General features: G+C 39.9%; 1 protein-coding gene across 12 annotated transcripts in view; it reads right to left on the bottom strand.

The window, feature by feature from the left end:
- The window catches only part of BICRAL (BICRA like chromatin remodeling complex associated protein), a 38,071-nt gene that overhangs the window by 5,603 nt on the left and 7,463 nt on the right, over window positions 1-25,005 (bottom strand). For 3 of the 12 annotated variants that reach the window (XM_061625355.1, XM_061625354.1, XM_061625356.1), the window contains exons 2-10: window positions 16,138-16,186; window positions 14,442-14,490; window positions 14,277-14,345; window positions 11,854-13,551; window positions 6,442-6,547; window positions 4,808-4,908; window positions 3,861-3,922; window positions 3,586-3,731; window positions 3,308-3,402 (exon numbers count right to left, since the gene is read on the bottom strand). In XM_061625355.1, coding sequence (XP_061481339.1) covers window positions 3,308-3,402; window positions 3,586-3,731; window positions 3,861-3,922; window positions 4,808-4,908; window positions 6,442-6,547; window positions 11,854-13,551; window positions 14,277-14,345; window positions 14,442-14,490; window positions 16,138-16,181 — 2,370 coding nt within the window. In that variant the 5' untranslated portion in view covers window positions 16,182-16,186. Of the gene's footprint in view, window positions 1-3,307; window positions 3,403-3,585; window positions 3,732-3,860; window positions 3,923-4,807; window positions 4,909-6,441; window positions 6,548-11,853; window positions 13,552-14,276; window positions 14,346-14,441; window positions 14,491-16,137; window positions 16,187-16,709; window positions 16,778-17,139; window positions 17,225-19,351; window positions 19,500-20,249; window positions 21,018-21,232; window positions 21,425-25,005 lie in introns of those variants that run through there. The other 9 variants (XM_061625345.1, XM_061625358.1, XM_061625348.1 and 6 more) reach the window with 8 other exon arrangements.

Below are 25,005 nucleotides of genomic sequence, written 5' to 3'. Positions count from 1 at the left end.
CTTCTGAATTCAATGGGGCTTTACTCCAAAGTGCACTTAGGACTGCAGTGCTAACTGCATGCATCAGTTTCTACACCAGCACAGCTCCACTAGCCTTTATAACAATTATTCACATTTTTATCATCCTTAGGTGGGATGCTTTAAGAGCTTTATACCATATACACAATTTACAGCCTTTTCTTTATTATCATTCTGTGATAAGCGGGCTATTCCTTGTACTTTTGAATAGACCATTTTTAAAACTATGCCAAATATGCACACAAGTCAAGATGTACTAACTTTGCTGAAAATAACCAAGGATGCTTAGCACTACCTTAAAACAGATTGTTACTTATATTTAACCACAATAAATATTACTGCCTCAAACGATTTATAGTGCAATCCTACTCGTGTTTACTCACAGTAAATAAGCATTTTAATGGAGATTACTCCAAAGTAAGCATGCACTGTACTGCAGTACAAGAGTCTAGCATAGCAGCCATAGATAATTATCAATTTCCGCACTCCTTTCCACCAAGCCTCTGTTTTGAGCAGTTTAAAAGAAAATATTCTAAACCCTGTGTGAGGAACACTAAGCTGCTCTCCAGACTTTTGCACAAGTTGCCTCTTCTCTCTTAGGCCAGAACAACAGCAGGTGAAGGAAATTGGGCCTAACACTTTCTCTCTCGTTCTGTGGTCTGAGCTAATTCTCCATTTCTTTTAGTAAATGGAATTAAATAAATAAGATGAGTTGTTTGCAAGGAGAATTAGCTCAGAAGATAGAAGGAGAAAGAAAAAAGTGCCAAGCCCAAAAGTGTTAGGCCCAATGAACTGCTTCCTATAAAACATTTCAAAGTCATTTAATAAGAAAAATATCAACAAATATATATCAAACAATTCAATATATAAAAACAATTGAAACAATCTCACATATAAAAACAATTTCAAATTCAATACAGATACAGAGAAACAATTAAAGATAGTTAAGAAGAGCATTAAGAAGAGCTCCACTGGTTCTAGTCTAGCAACTCTCAGTGGCTAGCTAGATGCCTATGGGAAGCCCATAAGCAAGACGAGGAAAAATAGGACTCTCCCACTTGTGATCCCCAGCAACTGGTATTCGAAGGCACACTGCTTCTGATACTGGAGGTAATATAGCCATCATGACTAGTAGCCATGAATTTGTCTAATTTCTTTTTAAAGCTGAATTAAGTTGGTGGCCGCAACTACATTTTGTGGTAGTGAATTACATAACTATGTGCTGTCTGCCCAGAATTTCCAAACATACAGCTTCCCTGGATGACCCCTGGTTCTAGTATTATTTTATTTTATTTTACTCATGTATATATTTATAGATTTCATAAAAGTGCATCAAGGCAGCTTACAACATACAAAAAACATTGTAAAATTAAAAACCAAAAACATCATTAAAAACAATAATAAAAGCATCAACAAATACTGCATTCATTGGAAGAAAAAAAAGCGTTAAAAGACCTGTCTAAAAAAGTTGTTTTCAAGAGATGCCAGAAAGAAAGAAAGAAAGAAAGAAAGAAAGAAAGAAAGAAAGAAAGAAAGAAAGAAAGAAAGGATGGTTCCTGCTAAAGGCTCAGTTCTGGTGGAGGGCAATAAAACCTCAGGGGCGTGGGGATCCACCAAAAGTGCCCAATCAGAAGATCGCAGTGATCGAGATGGAACACAGGGAGTCAGGCAGTCCTTAAGGTACTTTGGGCCCAAGTTATTCAGGGCTTTCTGAATTTACATAAGTACCTTGAACCTGGCCCGGTAGCAAATTGGCAACCAGTGCAGCTCTTTCAACAGCAGGGTAACATATTGCCAGTAATCTGCTCCTGTAAGTAGTCTGGCCGCTGCATTCTGCACTAGTTGCATCTTCCAGACCGGATAAAAGGGCAGCCTGACGTAAAGTGTATTACAGTAATTGAGTCTTGAGCTTACCAACACATGGACTACTGTGGTCAGGCTGTCACAGTACAAGAATGGTCACAGATGGCATACCAGCTGAAGCTGGCAGAAAGCACTCCTGGCCACAGAGCTCACTTGAGCCTCTAACGACAGACATGGATCAAGCAGTACCCCAAACTGTGTACCTGCTCCTTTAGAGGGAGTGTAACTCCATCCAGGACAGGCAACTTATCTATTTCCCAGACATGGGAACCACCCACCCACAAGGCCTAGGATTCAAGCTCAGTTTATTGATCCTCATCCAGTACACCATGCATCCAGGCACAGGTCCAGGGCTTGCCTAGCCTCTCCTGATTCAGATATAAAATACTGCTTAATAATTTATATACTGCTTAATACCACAATTGGTATACAAAAGGAATACAAGAGGAATACTAAAGAGATACAACATAAAATCAGTTAAAACTAACCATAAAATCAGAAAAAAATTATCTAAAATGCCTGCTGAAATGTTTAAAAAATTCTTCAGCAAGCATTGAAATTTCAACATGAAGGGACCTGTCCGATCTCAGCTGGGAGGGAATTGGACCCACAATACTGAATGCATGGCTCCTGGTGGATACAAGTCATGTGTCTGAATCAAGGGGGACCATTAACAGTGACTACCCAAAAGACATTGGTGATCAGGCAAGGCTAAAAGGCATCAAGCAGTCCTTAAGGTATCCTGGATCCAAGTTGTTATGGGCCTTGTAAAGTAATAGAAGAGTCTTGAACTTGGCCCAGTAGCATATGGGCAGCCTTTGCAAGCGTTTCAGCACCAGAGTTATGTATTGGTGGTAGTTTGTCCCCACTGACAGTCTAGCTGCAGCATTTTGCACCAGCTGGAGCTTCCATACCAGTATAACCCCACAGAGAGTACACTGCAATAATTGAGCCATGATGTTACTAATGCATAAATGTGGCCAGGCTATTATTAATAGTTAAACATTCCTAAAAGTACTAAATTGTCATGCAAATATGCCTGCTTAGACACTGTTCCTACATATTTGCTCCTTAAATACTAGGAGTGTTTGTTTCAGCTAGCACGCCTCTTGAAGAGAGAGAGACACCTCCCAACCCCAACACACACACCTCCCATTCCTAAAGAACTCTGGGGAGGAGAAAACTTGGAAGAAATGGAAAAGCTCTCACCTGAGGGGAATTGTCAGCATATGATGATAAGGTTATTATCTATTTTATGAAATCTATTTTTTGTGCTAACAATCCAGAGGTAACACATGTTGGCTGATGTGGGCCATGGAGTTAGATACTGTTATATTAGAACAAAATATGTGAAAATTAACCCATGTGGGCTAAGATGCACGAATACATAATATACACACAGATAGATCTTTTTTATTAGTCTTACCATTGCATCTTCCAAAAGCAGACATCTGTATTTATTTAACATAGCCTGTGTTCTTTTCAGAAGCTGTGTTGCTACAGATTCAAATTCATTATCCACTGGAAAGGCATAGAAAATATATTTAGAATATTAGTCCTTAATAACCAAAATATTCCTCTATCATATTTCATTCTTGCATTTTGCCTAGCAAAATATGTAAATATGTAACATTTTACTAGTGTGATTTCTATAAAATCCTGCAAGCACAGCTTTTTCACAACAATTTGGAAAGCAAAAATTACCTTTCCTTAAATCCTCTTCTGTTGGCAGTGATCCCTGACACACATGATATGAGAGGAGTCTCTGGACTGCATCATTTAAAGATCTGAACTGAGTTTTATCTGGAGTCACAGCATGCGCCTGATCCTTCTGTAACTGCTGTAGAATACTAATGGGAAGATAGCTATTGTCAGTTGTTCACAATAGCACCATATGTAACAACTTGACAAAACTTGAAGGTGGCAAATAGAAGAAAACATGTCTACAGTAAAAGCATGAATAAAAGGAAACAACTTACAAGGCTCCTTTTGTTAGCTGTTTAGTAGCAGGCCTCTTTTGTCCTATTGTATGACCATCAACCTAGATCCAAAACACATATCTATTACACTGGAATAATTTTCTTTTATAAAAATGTATTATACAGCTGTGCACATTACACAACAGAAATAAAATGCCCTCAAAAATCTCCTAAAGGCACTTTTTATAGACTAGATTATTATTATTATATTATTATTATTATTATTTATTACATTTGTATACCACCCCATAGCCAAAGCTCTCTGGGCGGTTTACAACAATTAAAAACATTAAAAACAAATATACAAATATAAAAACACTTTAAAAAAAACACTTAAAACAATTTAAAAACAGACTATCAATATGAACAGACTATTTTAAAATTTAATGTTTTGAAACAATTGTTTTTGAAATGATTGCTATAGATGTAGTGATTTGCATTTTTGTGCTATTGTAAGTTACTTTGAGCATATTTATATGGAAAAGTGGGATATAAATTCAAGTAATAAATAAATAAATAGATTTGAAAAAGCCATTTTTAATTGGGTGATGTACTAAGAAAATAAATCAACAGCATGGCTATATATTTAGCAATATTCTTATTTCAAGAATAAGACCTATTAAACTCAGCGGGGTATATCTCCAAGTAAATAAGCACAGAATGAGATGCATACTGTATGGCCTGATCCAAAGACAGCACATATGACAGCTTAGGGTGGCAAGTGTTAACAGATATGCTATCACAGCCTTCCATAACCTGGTGCCCCTCCAGATGTTCTGGACTACAATTCCCATCAAGCTCAGCCCAGTGTAAATCTCACAAATCACCCTTGGAAAGGTTAGTGTATTCACTGTAGAAAATACTACAAACAAGAAATTATTGGTGAACTATTAGCCTTGTACATTTCCACTAACATTTACGGAAAAAATGGGAAAATTGTTTCCTACCTGCATATTTGTTTGGGCAGGAGATGATCCTACTGTTTTTTCCTGGTGTGGTAGTGCTGTTCCTATAGGCTGTTGTATGATTTTCCCCCCAGTATCTTGTCCTATAAACATATGTATTGTGAAGAGACTTTAACAAAACAATCCCTTAAACAATGTTTAGAATCTTCTACCTAAATATGTCATGATTTCAAAATAATTTGCATGTAGACATCCACATGTAATGGGAAATGCTTTTACAAAACTGCTATAGACCCGTACAAAATATAAATATTTATAAAGTAATGGCATGATCCAAAAAAACCCCCATAAGCCTGTGAGGTTCAAATGTGCTATTTAATAGAATTTCAGAATGCCCAAGTTGCATACAGGCATCAATGAAAACACAGGGTGAGCCCAGCTAACTCCCACCTTCACAATGTAAATAACATAGATATTCATGATAAACTACCCTGCCGCATGCTTCAGTCTCTTGTTTCAAACAGGTAATCAGAAGGTATCTTCTCTTTTACTGTGTTAAAGGTTTTTTAAAAAATTAACTGTAAAAGATTCAATTTGAAATGTCTTCTGCTGTTATATGTAGTGACCTCCATAAGCTGTGTTCTACAAGCACTTTTTTTTAAAGAGCAAATGCCACTGAGTAAGTGAGTTTATATTTGGTTTTAACCATCTGGAGAAATTTTCTTGCAGGTATGTGTGGGTGAAGCAACTGTTTGAGGCAGAGAAAGGAGGAGCTCTTTACTCTCTTTCTTTGGTCCTAAGAGAACTAAAGTGCTAAATTACTCAGGCAGGCTCAGTGCAGCTTGTCTCAGATGTTAAGGGCACACTACAAAAGACAGCTCCCTTCATTTCTGCTACAGGTCAAATACACCTTTGCTGTAACGTTAGAGTGGCATTTGTATGTCTGAAAACATGCTGTAAACATGTGCTCCAATTGTGGCTCCCAGATCCGTGTATACTACATGCTTTGGGCCACAGACACACTTTCCAGAAGTTCACCCATGTTCTAAGATGCACAATCACAATATTGGAAATGATACATGAATTGAGAAATTAGTGCAGAACAAACTTCAGGAAACAATTCCATTGAACATGGACCTTCACTTTGCAACAGACACAAATATCCTTCTAAGATTATATTTCATATCTTTCAATACATTATTGATTCTCTGTAAAGCATCTGTGGCTTTTAAAAGTCATGTGGGGATCAAATAAATTTGCAGAGGAGTATTAGCAATTTGTAATTTTTTCCCTAAATTTCCACCTAAATTTCCACCCTACTAAACTTATAATATACATATTTTAAACTGTCTTTTCTCTCAGTTTAAAGTGTAATGTGTTTTTTACTGATCTTACAAGAAATTGTTGTATGCTGCTGTTTTAAGCTAAATGTGGTTTTTTTATATATTGGTTTTAAATACTCTTATTACATTAATTTTTAAACTGCTTTGAGAAAACTGTTTGAAAAGTAGCATATAAACCTAAATAAATAAGCAAACAAATCTATGAGCTTTAACTCTTCAAGCAATATTTAAGACATATTAGCACCAAACCATGCCTTTGTTGGAATTTAAAAACCCACTTCATACTAGAGGAGTTGAGGAAAGCTATTTAAAAAACAAAAACGTTTATCTGACCTGGTAATGTATTACCTAGAAGACTTGTTAGCTGAGGTGGTCTCAGGCTATCCTGTGACTTTGGTGTTGAAACTGAAGACACAAGATTATTACCCTTTTTTTGAGTCTGTGAAAAGACACACAAAAATATGACAGTTAATTACAAATAAAATGTAATGAAAAACCAGTATCCCACATACAAAACAAAACATATAAACATAACCTGTAGTTCCAGTTTTATTATCTTGCATTACAAATAAAATGAGCCCCTATAATAATTTCAATTGGTTTATCTGATACGTTGGTACACAACATCCTTGCCCTTTTCAGCCACACTATTAGATCATATGCTATATTTTAATGAAACTGGTGCTGCAATCCTACACAGGCTTGTTTGCAAATATGTCCATTGCACACAATAGAGGTTACTTTTGAGTAAATATGCATAGGACTGTGCTGTCAAAACTCTGACTGTGAAAAATCATTATGACCTTATTTGATGCACTTTTTTTCCTTTATAAGGGTTCTGCTCTGGCAATTGACCACATACATGCCATCACACGGTGGTTTGACTAAGTGCAGAGATTCAGTCTATCATCTGGCCTGGACCCCAGGAAAATGAAGCATACTTCCTACACATATATGGTAGGTATGTGTGGAGCCTGATTTAAGTGTCTGAATACTGGGGAGATCTAAGAACATAAGAACCTCCTGGGTCAGGCCAGTGGCCAACCAGATGCCCATGGGAAGCCCACAAGCAGGACCTGCATGCAAGAGCACTCTCCCCTCCCGTGGTTTCCAGCAGATGTTATTCAAAGCATGCTGCCTCTGACTATGGCAGCAGAACACAGCCTTTGTGGCTAGCAGCCACTGACAGCGTTATCCTCAATGAATTCATCTAATCCTTTTTTAAAGTCATCCAAGTTGGTGGCCATCACTGCCTCTTGTGGGAGCGAATTCCACAGTTCAGCTATGCAGATGGATGTATAAAACTTAGACATACACATCCCAACAATCCTAAATACATGAATTAAATATATGGCAAATTATTATTATTAATTATTATTATTATTATCATCAGCATTTATTACCTGCCCTTCACTCGAAGGTCCCAGGACAGATTACAACAATTTTAAAATATGACATTAAAAACAATTTAAAAGCAACTGAAAATCCCAAATAGAGTGGGTCCTAAAAATACATGTCTAAGGTGTCAAAGACCAGGGCAAAGAGGTGCATCTTCAGCATTCACCTAAAACTAATACAATGAAGTTGCCAGACGCACCTCAGTGAGGAGGGAGTTCCACAACTTAGGGGCCACTACAGAGAATGCCCTCTCCCGGGCCACCATCCTCCAAGCTTCCAAAGGTGGCAGAACTACCAAAATGGCCCTGCTATCTCAAGACCTGAGAGGTCTGTAGGGAAAGAGCTCTCAGATATTTGGAACCTAAGTCATCCCAAACTACTAGTGTGGGCGCCTTAGGCTGGGCCCAGAAATGAACTGGCAACCAATGTAGCCGTTGCTGCATTTTGGACCAGTTGAAGTTTCCAAATTCTCTTCAAGGGCAGCCCCGTGTAGAGTGCATTGCAATAATCCAATCTGGAAGATCCCACAGCATGGAGTACTGTAGCCAAGTCATCTCTGTCCAAAACGAGCTGAAGTTGGTGAACCAGCTGGAGCCTCCAGTGACAATGTTGGATCCAGGAGTGCTCCCAAGCTGTGAACCTGATCCTTTGGGGAAGTGCAGCCCCATCCAGAACAGGCAATTTCCCTACCTCCCAGACATGAGAACTCTGAACAGATAACACCTGTTTTTGTGGAATTCAGCCTCATTTTATCAGCCCACATCCAGCCCATCACTGTCTCCAAGCACTAGTCCAGCACCTCAGCTGCCTCTCCTGATTCAGATGGAACCCGAGAGATAGAGTTGGGTGTCATCTGCATATTAATAATAATAATAATAATAAATTTTATTTGTTAGTCGCCTATCTGTCCGAATTCACGGACACTCTAGGCGACTTACACAATATAAAATAAAATACAATATACAATAAAATGCAATATACAATATAAAAACAGTCATCAATTACTCTAACATCAACCATCAATAATATATCAAAAAGCTAATCTACCCCAAAATTCTTATAGGCCTGCCTGAATAGCCAGGTCTTTAAAGCTTGGCGGAAACTCATCAGGGAGGAGACATGACGAAGATCATAAGGGAGAGAGTTCCAGAGGGTGGGGGCCACAACTGAGAACGCCCTCTACCTGGTCCGCACCAGCCTAGCTGTTTTGACTGGCGGGACCGAGAGGAGGTCCTGTGTGGCTGATCTTGTGAGGCGGCCTACTTGGTGATACCAAACTCCAAATATCCTGATGACAGCTCCCAGTGGCTCCATATAGATGTTAAATAGTATAGGGATCAAGATGGAACTCTGCAGAATACCACAAGACAGCACCCATGGTGCCAAACATTAACCACCCATAGCTACATTTTTGAAGTGGCCCTGGAGGTATGAGCGAAACCACTGAAGCACAGTGCCCACAACCCTCACCTCCCTGAGACACACTAGAAGGATACCATGGCCAATAGTATCAACAGCCGCTGGGAGATCAAGGAGAATGAGCAGGTTCACACTCCTCCTAACTCTCTCCCTACAGATGTCATCAACCAGGGTGACCAAGGCAGTTTCAGTGCCATGGCCAGGTCTGAAGTCAGACTAGAATGGATCCAAGTGGCTAATTTAAGCAAGGGTAAAGTGATGCACAATGCAGCATAAAATCCCAACTTCAGATATACACTGATGGGGTCTGGGCTTGTGGTGAATGACCAGGAAACAGATCTTGAGGTCATAAAAACAGATCAATGAAAATGTTGACCCAGTGTGTGGCAACTGTGGAAAATGACAAATTCCATCTTGGGGACAATTAGGAAATAGAATTTTAAAAACTGTCAATATCATAATGCCCTTATACAAATCTGTGGTACGGCTACACCTGGAACACTATTTACAGCAGTTCTGGTTGCCCCATCTCAAAAAAGGCACAGCTGGAACAGGTGAAGAAAAAGGCAACCAAATGATGAGGACTGGTGCAACTTCCCTATAAGGAAAGGTTACAACTTGTGAGGCTTTTTAGTTAAGAAAAAAGGAAAGTAAGGGTGGATATGATAGAGGTGTATAAAAGTATACATGGGGAGAAAGTTTTTTTCTCTTGCTCTCTCGTAATATTAATAGAATTCATTGTCATCCAATGAAGCTGAATGTTGGGAGATTCAGGATAGGCAAGAGGAAGTGCTTCTTCACATAGCACACAGTCAAAACTATGGTATTTGCTTCCATGAGTTGTAGTGATCCGTCACCAATTTAGACAGCTTTAAAAGGAAATTAAACAAATTCCTGGAGGATGGGGTACCAATGGCTACTACTCATGATGGCCATAGACAGCCATCAAAATCATGGGCAGCATGCCTCTGAATACCAGATACTGGGGAATAATGGTAGAAGAAAGCTACTGTTGTCATGTGAGCTTCCAAGAGACATCTGATTTGCAATTGTGCAAAACAGGATGCAGGCCTGCAGGATGCAGTACTCTTCTTATGGTCTTACCAATTGATACATATATTTATTGTGTTTGGTCTTGTTCAGACATTATTTACTAGAAGCATTATGCTAGTAGGTTCCATCCTCTCTCCTCCCTTTGCTTGTATGCCAGAACTGAAGACTTCCAGAATTTGTTAAGCTGTTGTTTCCCATTACATCCAAATTGGGAAACTGTGTTTTAATCTGGGAATACAATCCACTACAACTAGGAAACTATGATTTCATCTCGTACTCCAAACCAGGATATGAAACCTAGCTACATACCCTGGTTTGTAATCACATGTGACAAAGAACAATAGTTTTACAAACCCTGGTAGTCTTCAATTCCGGCACACAAGTGAAGGGAGAAGGAAAGATGAGTAGGAAGGGAGAGGGGCACAGGCACAATCCTCATGATTTTCCTAATAAACCATACTCTCTAAGTATCATCATAGATACTACACCTACTCCAAAGAGTTTAGCTGCTCATGCAGCATATCTTATGATCAAAATATTAATCTTTGGCATTATTTAACATAATGTCTCTTTTCTCCACTCAAAGATTTGACTTTCAATCAATTCTGTCCATCATCAAATCCTAAATTGATACACAAAACAAGCAGTACAAACATATATGAAATGGAATTATTGCTCACTCGAGAATGGTCTAGATAACCTCAAAGCCCTACATCCCATTTCTCATACAGTTTCAACATGCAAATTACAATAAATGGTATTCAGTAATTAGCTACAATGTGACCATTACTTTTAAATTAATAAGTATCTAAACTACTGCTGAGGATGCTAAAAAGTCACTTGTAGCAAACAAGCCTTTTTAAATCAATAAAAATAATGCGTTGGATTGAACATTTCACAAGTGGAAGGCAAGCCCACACAATGGATCTTTCTCTTCCCCTTTCCTCCCTGGCTCCACTGTACCTCCCCAAAAGACTCTCCAGGAGCCCTCCTGAAAAAAAGGAATGTAGTTCAGCAGTAAAACATTTGATATGCATGCAGAAGGTCCCAGGTTCACATCTCACTGGGAATGTCCCCAGTCTGAAACCCTAGAGATCCATTGCCAGTCAGTGCAGACAGTACTGAGCTACGTGGACCAATGGTCTATCTCTTCTCGATCATCCCAGAGTGCAGGACATGAAATAATGGACTCAACTTAGATGAAGCCAGATTTCAACTTAACATCAAGAAAAACTTCCTGACTGTTAGAGCGGTATGACAATGGAACCAATTACCTAGGGAGGTGATGGGCTCTCCAACATTGGAGGCATTCAAGAGGCAACTGGACAGTCACCTGTCAGGTATGCTTTAACTTGAATTCCTGCATTGAACAGGGAGTTGGACAGGGTCTTTTCAACTCTAGTAGTCAATGATTCTATGAAACAGATTGCTACGTTTCTAAGAGTCTGGGCTGTGTCATATGGAGCTGGAGGGAGGGGCCACCCAAAATTGGGAAGAGGAATTGCACTCCACTAGAGAAAGATTCCTCTGCCCATTTGGCAATCCTGTACCCTCTCACTATTGCCCCATATGACAGAGCCCACAATATTTCGTAGATCCCTCCCCTTCAACCCTCTGGAGAAACCTTCCGGTGAGTACAAGGGGCTACAGGGGAAGGGAAAGAGTTGTCTTCTGCATGCAATATGATGGACACAACCCAATAGTTCCAACCAAGAAATACTGATCTGTTGACACAAATTAAGTTTTTTGCATAGCTGGCTATCTGTAAAACAACAGCATCAGAGCAAAATACTGGTGTATAGTTAGAAGCTGTAAGGGCTAGCTGCCTGATAAATTTTACACTGATAAAATTTTTGAGCTTGCATCAATCCATACCTGCCCAAAGGAAAACTGTGGTTGGGTTACTGATGTGTGACTAAAGGTGCTGACCGACTTGGAAGAAGAAACTGGAAGACGATGTGACACACTGACTGACAACTGTGTTCTATTTTGCTGTGCAAGTTGATCTCCAGCAAAATTTCCTCCTGAAGCAACAGTCTGGACTGATGGGCCGATGTTGGGATGTGCTGTGGCAGAAGAACTCACAACAGTAAACCGATTGCTTGATGAGATACTTGAACCTGTTGACTGTCCAGAAGACATTGTGGTAAAGCCCGTTCTCCCTTGGGAAACGTTTCCTTGGCTAGGGGATAAATGCAACACAGCAGAAGATGCCTGTGGTAGTGGAACCTGGCCACTAACAATTTGAGAAGTCCCATGGTTTACTATAACTTGGCTTCCAGGAGCTGCAAATGTTTGACCAGAAACTAGCTGTACAGCAGCATTCTGATTATTCAGCATCTGTCCTGAATATGGCTGGTTAGTTCTAAGCATGTTTGTAGAGTTCCTGTTTAGCATTATGTGCTCTGTGGATACTTGGCCAGAAACAAGCTGTGAAGGCTGATTTTGAAGAAGTTGTCCATTTATGGTTTGGACATGGTGAACTGAGTTAGGATTTACTGACAGACTTGTGGGTATAAGAAACTGATTCTGAGGTGCATGAGGCTGTCCCATAGGAGAATGGATAACAATACTACCAGCAGCATTATTTACTGCCTGAGAAGTAACTGATTTTCTTGTGTTTTGATGACTAACAATATTAACAGACATATGTGGACCAACTACTGAATTCTGAGGGGAGTTTGATGAAGCGAAAGGAATCCCTTGTTGTACATGATGCTGCTGTATTCCCAAGCTATTCACATTGTAGGTAGTTTGCTGGCCCATCTGAATAGGCTTTGGCTGGATATTGATGGGAACTTTGTTAGAATTTGGAGCAAGACCCCTCTGTATGATGATGTTATGCACAGGCAAAGATGTCTGAAAATTTGTATTGTTAAATGGAACAGTTACAGGTTGTGCTACTGGGCTGGAATTTGAGTTGCCAAACAATGAGTTACCATTAGGAGTTTGCCTATGAACCAAAAGTCCACCACTCATGTTTGCAGGTGCTTGCTGCCCCCCACCCTTCAATATAATATGAGATCCTTCAAGATTATTGATGGTCATCATAGAAGGTTGATTACTAAACGAACCGATTAACTGTATCTGTCCAGAACCACCAATTTGACTACTGTTTGACAAATGCTGGCTGGGAACACTGATCCCCACATGTTGCATAAAGCCATGTTGCACACCAACTGTATTGCTTGCAAAAGATGCTCCAACTGGTTGCTGTACCACTTGAGTAACTCCTATAGGTTGCAGCGTCTGACCTGAGCAATTAGAAATATTAGAAGCCTGAGTAAAAGATGCTGATGAGGAAGGATGAAGCTGAGCTTGTGCAAACTGTTGGTTGGAGCCTATGTTGGCATCCAAGTAAGCTTCTTCTGCCAAAGTCTGTTCAGTAATATTAGCTTCCTGCAGAGATTTCTGGAGGATATCAAAAGGCTGATCTTCACTGAGATCAGGCAATGGAGAAGATTCAAGTTCATCATCAAGAAACTGAAGGCTACTTGGCAACTGTAGTCCATCACTAGGCCCCTCTCCAAGCTGACTGCCAACACCTTTGATTGATGACTTAGGATCAGAGCTCTGAAAGGAAAAACATAAAACAAATCACCAGGGTTCAAAACCCCATTCAGCCATGAAGTGACGGAGTAACCTGGGGCCAGTCACTGTCTCTCAACCTAACCTACCTCACAGAGTTATTGTGAGGATAAAATGGTGAGGGGGAGAAGCATGTGGATCCTTGGAGGAAAGGTGAAATATAAATGCAATAATGATGATGATAATTTAAGTACAAGGTTGCTCATTATAGGTGTCTCTCTCTCCTTATCTCATTATTTCTCTTCCTTTCTTTCAGGACATCCTCTCAAGAGTACCGGCACTTAATTTAGCCAGCTTTATCATTAGATTAATGAACATGAGTGCCATGCAGCTCTGATTAAAAATGCCATATAGCACTGAGCAAGAAGTCTGCATCAGGTTTAAAGGCCTCATCTTGGTCCACTTCCTCCCTACAGAGACCCTATTAAAGGTTATTTAATGTAGGAAGGAAGCCCAGAACTCAACAGACATGCAGCACTGATGCCCAAGTCAACAACTCTCCTTCTTGATAACCCTAACAGTGGGGAAGCAACAGGCAAAAACTGGTGGCAAAGGCTTAGTGTGTGCAAGGACTTGCACTTTTAATGTGGATATTGTATGCATGTGCTTTGAGAATTTTACTTCACCCAGACAGGAGCAGCATGTTATAAGAATGCAGCACTGAAGCACACACTGCCGTGGACTAAAATGACTTTTTTCTGTATACTTACACTGATATTGGCGAAAATGGAATTTGAGTTGGCTGCAGAATATCCTGCATTAGTCAAGTCTTCATTATTCTGTAATCAGAAAAAACATAGAAAAATAACATTAATATAACAATAGCACAATTAGTAAAATTAGATCTATATTTAATGTATCAGAATATGACTTACAGGTTTACTGCCTGCTCCATGTAGGAAATAATTCAGTGCCTGTGCGTCTCTTTAAAAGTACAAACAAGAAAAAGTGAGATGGAACAATCAGGGAACTTTGCATTTGTTTAAACTATGCTAACATGGCACACACAGGAACAGTCCTTCTGCATTACATCATCTGAATGCAGAGACTGTGATCCCCAACTGCTTAATTTAGAATATGCAGCCAGAAGCAATAACTGTGGCTTGTTTACAGCAAACCATATCAGTAGTATAAATTTCTATTTATAGCGCAAGATATTTAGCTGTCATATTATGTTTTTAAAAGAGCTCTCGTCTTATTATAATTAGGGCTATGGGTTGTACCAACCAAGTCACACTCAGAGCCAACCCATTTAAATTAATGACTAACAAGTTCATTGGTTTCAATGGGTCTACTCTGAGTATGACTTTGCTGAGTACAATCCTATGGTTGTTCTATGCATCAGTGTGTGTAGGACCAGTTCCAAATGTTTTTGAAGGGCGGCCACATACTTTGTTGCTGCCCCCCTCAACCACAACCACCTCCTCTCTTGCCATCTTTACCTCTGTTGTTCTTGCCATGTCCCCCTCCTTTTCTAGGGCAAGAATTGCTGCTGTTCACTACTGGTATGTCCCCATCCTTTCCCACCTGGGAAAAATGATCAAGTCCGAGAAGGCAGCATTGATCAAGGCGGGAGGAAAGAAAGAGGCAGAGTGCAACCTCCTAGAGTTTCTGTTAGCCCCACCATATTTAACCTTTAAAATAAGAAGGTTGGTGCTCAAGGTGCCAAATGGAGCATCAGAGACTTGCACTGCATCCTCTTCACTGCCTTCAGGGACCCCTTAATGAGGAAATTCAAGCTGATCCAAGTGGCCCTTATTACCTTTGTAGGTAACAATTGTTATTACTTTTATTATGATTTTATATTCTGTAAATTGCAAATACCTTGTATGCCTGTTTGGGCAAATTTTTGTAACAAAGATGGCTTATATACTTGTGAATAAATAACTATAATTAAATAATGATAAATATTTATTTCATTTACAACAGAACCCCAACATATCATGACATATATCCAAATCATATTTATTTGTTCAAAAAACTTATATCCCCATCCTTTTTCAAAAAAGTGAACTCAAGACAGCTTTATTTAGAAATACATTCCACTGAGTTCAGTGGGATTTACTCCTAAGTAAGTGTGCACCGTATTTCTTCCTTAGAGTGCTTCTTAAGTGGTGCTGGTGTATTGTGTGATGGATCTACCACCACTCTCAAAGTCCTGCAGGCTTGTGCCAACCAGGGCAGGAGACAGAGAAATAGAAAATCGTTAGCATGGCCTTCAATATTGGCCTCTTTGAGAATGAAGGTCCCTTGTATCCATCCCACATCAGAATGCCCCAGTTTGGGGCCTAACACTAGCTACTGCTGACAGGAGCACTACTAGTGGTAAAGCTAAGTATGCAGAGGTTTCCATAGGCACCAAAAAGAAGGTGCCTATCCAACAAATGGATGTCTTCTCCACCACCGGGAAGGAACCTTCATGCAGTCCTAACCTCCAGTCCGCAGATCAGGAATGCTATGGCCCTTTTTTAACAGATACAACCAGACTATTTATGCAAACTTTCTTTTTGCAAAGTGAATTTTGCATTATTTCTCTACACACATTTCTTTTTTTAAAAAAAGAACACTTACCCAATAAGGTCAAAGAGACAGGATTCATCATCGTCATCATCCATGACAACTAAGGAAAAAGGACAGCAATCATATTGTGTCATAAAGCAGATTTCATATTTCCTTCTAGAACAAGACAATTAAAAAGAGAGACCACTTTGGAATGTGTTTATCAAGAATGTTTTTATGCAGTTTAGACTGAAGGCCGCCAAGCTGAATAATCTTACTAGGAAATAAGTTTTTTTTTTAACTCGCTGGGACTCACTTCCAAGTAAACATGCTTAGGTTCAGGTTTAAATAATATAGCAAGACATAAACTTTATATTATGTATTTATATAGCATTTGCCTTACGTGTTCACAGAAATTCACATACAGTATCACAGAAATCTTTCTATCCCTGTAAGACGGGGCTGTATTATTATTGTGATATTACAGGTGAGAAAGCTGTACTAACAAACAGAGGTATGCCAAAGGCTACCCAGTAAATTCATGGGTGATTTGATTTTTGAACTATTCATTGCTCATGCTCTTTACAAATACATTACATCAGCTATTACTCTTCATGATTTTGGTGTACAAAGAAATGGCATACTTTAGCAGATTGTGTAGATTCCATAAGACCAGAAAGGCTGTCTACATCCTTCAACACTTATTTCAGTCCTGAAAGTTGGATATTATTATTTATTATATTTATTACATTTGTTAATCACTTTATAATTAAAAAAACTCTCAAAGCGACTTAACAGGACAAAATATAAAATCAATTTAAAGCCAAAAAAATTAAAATAATGTACAATACAAAATTCCTGATAACCTCCTCATTTTCTCACTTTATCTCCACTCAGCCATGAAGCTCACTGGGTGACTTTGGGCCAGTCACTGTCTCTCAACCTAACCTACCTCACAGGGTTGTTGTGAGAATAAAATTGGGAGGGGGAGAACCATGTTTGTATACCACCTTGAGCTCCTTAGAGGAAATGTGGGATATAAATGTAATAAATAAAATAAAATAAAATACTCACCCATCAACACAATTAAGATGTGTTAGTCCTACTTCACTCCACTGAAAGATGAGCACCACAGCTGAGGCTAACAATTACCAAAGGCCTGAGTAAATAAAAATGTCTTACTGTGCAATCCTATGCATGTCTTCTCAGAAGTAAGTCCCATTAAATTCAACATGGCTAACTCCCAGGTAAGGGAGTACGGAATTACAGCCTTAGCTTAGAACCTAAAAACTGACAATGATGGTGTCAGGTGTATTTTCCTGGGGACAGCATTCCACAAATTAGGGGCTATACTATTGTTGTGTGGCCACCCTCCACATGTCTCTTAGGTGAGGCACACTGAGAAGGGCCTCTGAGGAAGACCACAGGGTCCAGGCTGGTTCATGTTCGGAGAGGCTGCCCTTGAGCTATTGGGGTCCTGAGGCACATAAGGCTTTATAGGTCACAACCAGCACTTTGGATTGAGCCAGTACAGTCAGGCCAGAATCAGTATAATATGCTCAGACCCTCTTGTTCGTGGTCAATGTTCTAGCAGAGCTACTAAATTCTGCCCTAACTGTAGTTTCTAAAGTGTCTTCAAAGGCTGTAATACATTGCAGTAAACCTAGCCTAGGTATATGAACCAAAATTTCAATACAGTTTTCAGTACTAAACAAGTTGCATTGTATTAACTAGCAAGATACTAGATGAAAAATTAATAAATCATCCTCACTGTTCACCAACTTTCAAAATATGTACACTAGCAACAACACATTTTTCAATAGGGCACACATTTGTATGCTGCTCTGAAGACAAGAATTAAAATACCTGTGGGCATCATAAATACCTATGTGTTACACATTTGTGTTCATTTTTGCATTTATTCTGCTAAGTATGTTTGAGGCTACTGGAAAACAGTGAAAACATGGTATGTTGAGTGTGGTGACCTGTGATTTTGAAAATTCAGTGGCCCTACTGAAGCAAGATTCTGCCCTCCAAAATTGTTTTTATGTAATTATTATTCTTTAAAAGTGTTCTAAATCAGCATCTCATGCTCAAGACTGCTTCTGCTCTGTTTAAACTAACTGTGTGATGAATATGGTTTTTCTGCAGTTGGATTTTTCCTCAGGTTTTTCACCACATATGTAGATTGTACACAGGCACAGCCCCTAGATACAGTAGCTTATTAGAGAAATCATGTGCTTAGAGATCTAGGGGTGACACATAAAGATTGAGGCTTTAGGATGAGACAGGAGGGCATAGTCTTTATTCATTCTTAACCTCCAGCCCTGATATAGGAAGCATGGAAAGTTGCCTTATACCAATACCAAATTAAACCATTTGTACACTTAGCCTGTACCCGACTAGAAGCAGCTCTCCACCGAGGAGTTTTCCACGTTATCTGCCACCTGATCATTTTTAACTGGATACACTAAGAATTCAGTCTGGGACGGTCTGCATACCACTGAATTATAGACATACACATGTAGACAACAGCAACTTGTGTTGGTAACTTCAAGGTTGGCTAGCTGTAACACCCTCTATGTGAGGTTCAGAAGCTGCACAAGTGGAGAATGCTGCAACTAAGCTGCCCACTAGTGCTCCCTACTGCACGCATATAAGACTTCTCCTGAAGGAGCTACACTGGTTGCCAATTTGCAACTCACCACAATTTAAGGCAGCCTTTCCCAACCAGTGTGCCTCCAGATGTTGTTGGACCACAATTCCCACCTTTCCTGACCATTGGCAATGCTGGCTGAGGCTGATGGGAGTTGTGGTCCAACAACATCTGGAGGCACACTGGTTGGGAAAGGCTGATTTAAGGTTTTACAGTACTATTGACTTAAAGGCCCTAAGCAACCTGAGACCTATTTGTCTGAGAGAGCTTCTTTTCCAATATGAACTTGCTTGTTCACTAGTATCTGGAGGGGAGCTCTCCTGGATGGTATCAGGGCTGGCTCTGATTCCTCTGGTGTCAACTAGGAAAAGGTGTTTTGTGCATTATGAAACAGTCAGAGATCTGGTAGGTACCATCAGTGACGTTTCCACCAGCAACTGGAAACATTCTTGTTTGCTCAATCATTTGTAGACCCCAGATCACCTCACGTTTTGTTATTTATTTTTGGTATATTGTATGTGTGTATATTTCTTGTGTAGTTTTGTTTTAAATTGTACACTGCTTTGGTATATTTTGTGGAAAGTGGTATAGAAATCTTTTAATCAGTTAAATAAATACATCCTAACTAACCTATATACTCCATACATTATCACAAGTGGCCCACCTCTGGACTATAACCAAGAGGAAGGGAGGTGAAGCAAGGCCTAGACCAGACTGGACCAAGGTTCGTCCCGTTTCCATCTCTCAGTAATGGTGACACTTCTGCCTCTCAGAGCTCCTGCAATGAAGAAAGGGAGGTAGCCAAAATACAGTATGGTGCTTCTGTCTGGCCTTATGTGCTGCTGGAAGAACCCCAGACCAAATGACAGCAAGATATGGAGTCTAAGAATGTAAGAAAAACCTGTTGGATCACCTAGTCCAGCATCCTGTTCTCACAGTGGCCAACCACATGCCCATGAGAAGCCCACAAACAGAACCTTAGTGCAATAGCACTCTCCCCTCTTGCTGTTTCCAGTAACAGGTATTCAGAAGCATATTGCCTCCAACTACCGAGTCATTAGCACTCCCTTCCATTTGTTCAGCTTTGGAATATCTCTTTTATTGTGTTTCCAGCCTACTTCGCAACTGTGAACTGCATGATTTAGCCCTGTCATACACAATGCAAATTTTCCTGCTTTTTTAAAGAAGAGCATTAGCACAACAATGGCCATGTAGGACAGTGTTGCCAGCTTTTCATTTAAAGATGAATTGACTGTACTGTTTGTTTCAGCTGTTAATTTGATATCTGAGTGTACAGCCTATGACAGACACTCCCAAGACTGAGTCACCCGCTCCTGAATCTAGCCCTGGTAGGCCAGACTAAGGCTTGGCCTGGCCAGGCCCAAGTTTGTCTTGCTCTCTTTGTCCCATAGTGCATACATCTGGTTAATTCAAATCAGTTTATGAAGCTCATTTTTATTTCTTCTTGAGCCTCTCAGCCACATTAAGGTTTCCAAGTCTAAACACTGAAGAGAAACAAATTTTTTACCAAGTGTGGCTTTTCTCACGAGAGTTTCAGTGACAGGTTTTTTTGTTATGTGCCTTCAAGTCGATTACTCAGTGACCTCCAGTAGCTTCTGTCATGATTCTGTTCAGATCTTGTACGTTCAGGTCTATGGCTTCCTTAATGGAATCAGTCAATCTCGTTTCGTCTTCCTCTTTTAGTGTTTCCCTTTGATGTATCTCTTAGGAACATAGGAAGCTGCCTTATACTGAGTCACACCATTGAGCCTTCTGGCTCAGTACTGTCTACACTGGCAGCGCTCTTAGGGTTTCAAGACAGGAGTCTTTTTTGGCCCTACCTGAAGATGCTGGTGATCAGATGCTCTACCACTAAGCTACAGCCCTTCTTAGATTTGCACATGACAATTGGGTACACCCTTGGCACTGCAGTTCACAACCCTGCAGTTTCCAAAGATCTCATCTGTAAAGCTGGCACCTCATCTTGGGGGCGCTGTTCATCTGCTTTTAATATGAATATAAGCAGATGAAGCTTTTCCCACTGGTAACAATTTACCTGTGTGTGTCATATCGAGAGCCAGAAAAAGAAGGTACTATGAGGATTATTCTGGAAAGGCTTTTATTTAAAAGCTTCATGACTGATAGGAATTTTAAACAGTTGCAGCTTTTCCCAACATAGAGATGGTTTCAGAAAAATCTGTGTCTGCTGTTTTCTGGTTGCTGATGTTGTTTTCCCATCATGCAGCTTTTACAAGCAAAGAAACCCAGCCAAGAAACTTGGAAACTCTATGTATGAAGTTTGCCAAGAAAGAAGGTAGTTCCTCCCACCCTGCCCTCACCCTTCCTTGAACTCCATGCCTCAACCCCCGTTTCCTTTGTTTTTCCTCTGACTGCCTCATTCAGTATGGTTTCCAGCCACCATCCTTGTCCAGCACTTGTTTCTCATCCCATCTCTATCCCCGTCAACATAAAACTTCTGCTGCCCATAGGCTTATGTTTTTCTGTACATACCACTTGGTGGTCCCTTCTTTAATCACTGGTCTTCTCTCTTTCTGACTTCCATAGGCCAATTCCGTGTAATGTATCGTATCGCTAAATAATGGATACTATTTCACAAGGTTATTCTTTGATATGAAATAAAGGGAAAAAATCTAGTACTTTTCTTTAGATCCATTTCCAATTAAATATTATGTATCATCTGTATTCCATTGACAAAATTACATTAAAAGCTGATCAAGAACGTTTTAGATTTGGGGACTTCCGGGAAGGGTGACTTAGCCTGTGCCTGCTTTTGAGACGGGCTCCTGCCTCAAAAGAAGCTTATTCAGATATATCAGTCAGATTTTTTCTTTTTTTTGACTGATTAAACTTCTCCCGGGTAGGGAGAAACGAAGAGATTAACCTCAAAGCCTATTTTTGTTGGGACGACCAGATCTCATTAATTTATGGGACGAGGTCCAGCCGACGAAGGTGGGACGGATTTTTAACAACAAGCTCTATCTGGAAAAGCGAACGTTTATCTTATCTTCTAAGAGAGAACGCACTAACAGGCAAGCACCCTTCTTTCTATATTTTTCTTTTACTTGACTTAAATTGTTGCTGTTTAAAAGAGATTTGCCAGATTGATCGGTTTTTGACATCTCACTGGGGAGCCATAACTTCTCTCTGCTACTCACTAATTAATAGCTTATCTCTGTTTTTGTTGCAAAAAGCTGTCCTGGATTTGCATTCTAAAGATATACACTGAAGAGGGATTTCTATTCCAGATTTTTATTTTGAAGAATATTATATTGCCTGAGACTACTCTCTTTTTGGTCTATTTTATTTTGACGAATCTGTTTTCTGACGACCGCCATTAATTGTTTCGATCCTGGGAACTGCATTTTGTTTACTTAAACATGGAGAGATAAGGCTGTCTGCTCTGTTTATACTGTGATGTCACCAAGTTTGGAGTATTAACCCAATTGTTGCTGAAATAAGAAGTGGTTTTCCTATATTTTTCTTTTAAAATGGCAATTAAGAAAGTGGCTGAGAAGCTGGAAATAACTATGTTTCAGAAAATAATGGATGAGATTGAGATAACGAAACAAAACCTGCGACAGGGTTGTAAGGAGCTGAAAATTGAATTGAGTAAAATGAAGCAGGAGATTAAAGATATAGGGGTCCCTGTGAGAGAGGTGACCCTGGAAGGGGTCCCTGTGAGAGAGGAGACCCCGGAGATTGGAACAAACGTGGAACAGGAAAAAGATTTGGAGTCTATGGACTTTAGAAACAAAATTTATTGTTTGGAGACACAGGAGATTAAAGACATAGGGGTTCTTGTGAGAGAGGAGACCCTGGAGACTGGAACAGGGGTCCCTGTGAGAGAGGAGACCCTGGAGACTGGAACAGGGGTCCCTGTGAGAGAGGAGATCCCGGAGATTGGAACAAACGTGGAACAGGAACAAGACTTGGAGTCTATGGACTTTAGAAATAAAATCTATTGTTTGGAACTCAATGTTATCTCTGAAGAAATTAATGAAGATTCTAGAGATAAAGTTATCAATGGCATGGATAATCTTCTGGACTGGAATGATGTGATGGAGCCCAATATAGAGAAAATCTATGGAATTAACTGCAGCCATGTGACAATGGAAAAACTTTCAAGAGATGACCCAGTGTATTTTGAAAAAAAGAACAGAGATATGATTTTACAGCAGTATTTCAGCAACCTATTCAGAATGGATGGCAAGAAAATATTTGGGATAGAGGTAATTCCCATCAGACTCTTACTATATGACTATGGCTTTGACAGCAAGATTATTATGGAATACTGATAATGGAAGATTGGATACTGAAATTACTGGACTTAACAAGACTACTGAAGATGGAAGATGGAAAATGGAACTAATAGGGATAATAGAACAATGGCTACTGAAATTACTGAACTTAACAGATTCTGATGTGATGGATTAATTGAAATGTTTATTTTGACTATGGTTATGACAATAAGATTATCATAATTAGTAATGAGATGGATTAATCGATATGCTTATCTGGAAAAAAAATTGATAGATATATTTCTTAAAGAATTGAAACCTCTCTTTGACTTTTTGTGGAAAGAATAAAGTAATGTTTATGAGATTTGATGATTAAGTAAGATAACTACTGGAGGAAAGTGATTTTATAATATGACTTAAGAGACAGGATTGTTATATATTATAGACTTATAACTGATTTGATCTTTGACAAATGGGAAGTCAATATTTTACTCTTTATTTTTTATTTTTGTTTTTTTTTTTCTTTTTTTCTTTTTGTTTAACTATTTTTGATTTTGTTTTTTGTCTTTGAATGTTTTATGATTTTGTCTTGTATGTTTTATGAAAATCTGAATAAAAATTATTGAAAAAAAAAAAAGAACGTTTTAGATTTGGAATCGCCAGGTAGCCATTGAGAAGTCAGTACCTACAGCACAGTGGTGTTGTAAGGATGAATAACCATTATAAAATACTTTGGGACTCATCCATAACAATCTGGGTATGGAGAATTAAGCCAGTTTCCCCCCTAACTACAGGCACATGTACAGACAGCACACCGGAATGGAAATATGTGCACACCTCCCGTATGCCCATCTGATCATGCACACACACATTCTTTTGTTCAGCCAAAGAATGCAAGCTCTGAACTCACATTCCTTGACCAAGTGAAGCGGGCAGGCCTGATATGGGAGGACTGCACAAGTCTCCCACTCCATGAACTACTCTGATATGTTACCTATGCATTTGCCTGTGCTCATGTCAAACAAGTAGAAGGGGAAACAGCACTTTTTAAAATGGTAATCCAAGCTGGTACCCTCCAGATTTTTTGGACATCAACTCCCATCAGCCTCAGCCAGCATGGCTACTAGTCAAGGATGATGGGATCTGTAGTCCAAAGCATCTGGAGAGCAACAGGTTGGGGAAGGCTGTTTCCCTCAGCACACTTACACTATGCCCATGTATGGAAGCATCAGGACCTTTATACACTAATAGTGCTGTTTAAATCCTTGTAATTTGATACCTGCCTGCATACCAGTGAAGAATAACAACTGCCCCCTAGCAAATCATCCAAATGGCCAGTTGCGCAGCACTCTTTCCTCTAGCACAGGGGTCCCCAAAGTGTGGTCTGTAAACCACCAGTGGTCCATGAGATTCATTCATGCTGCTTTTAAATGCTAGGTCGGTCGTTAATAAAAAACCCCTTATCCACGATTTGATTGTGGAGAAGGGTGCCGACCTTGTGTGTATTACCGAAACCTGGGTGGGTGAGCAGGGAGGAGTTGCTCTTTCCCAGCTTTGCCCACCCGGGTATTCGGTGCAGCACTGTGGTTGATCTGAGGGCCGGGGAGGCGGGGTTGTTGTGGTCTATCGGAGTTCTTTCTCTCTCACTAAGCACCCTGTCCAGACGGCGACTGGTTTGGAGTGTCTTCATCTTGTGCTGGGCCAAGGAGACAGATTGGGAATACTATTGGTGTACCGCCCACCTTGCTGCCCAATGGCTTCCCTAGCTGAGCTGACGGAGATAGTCTCGGAGGTATTGTTGAGATCCCCCAGACTTGTGGTACTGGGGGATGTCAACATTCATGCCGAGGCTGTCTTGTTCGGGGCAGCTCAGGACTTCATGGCCTCCATGACAACCATGGGGCTGTCTCAAGTTGCTACTGGCCCGACGCATGTATCAGGACATACTCTTGATTTGATCTTCGCCACTGGTCATGGAGATGGTGATCTGAGGGTGGGGTATTTTTCATCTACTCCATTGTCATG

This window comes from Rhineura floridana, chromosome 4 (genome assembly GCF_030035675.1).
Source record: "Rhineura floridana isolate rRhiFlo1 chromosome 4, rRhiFlo1.hap2, whole genome shotgun sequence".
Taxonomy (NCBI): Eukaryota; Metazoa; Chordata; class Lepidosauria; order Squamata; family Rhineuridae; genus Rhineura; species Rhineura floridana.
This window is presented reverse-complemented; position numbering and strand designations above follow the sequence as displayed.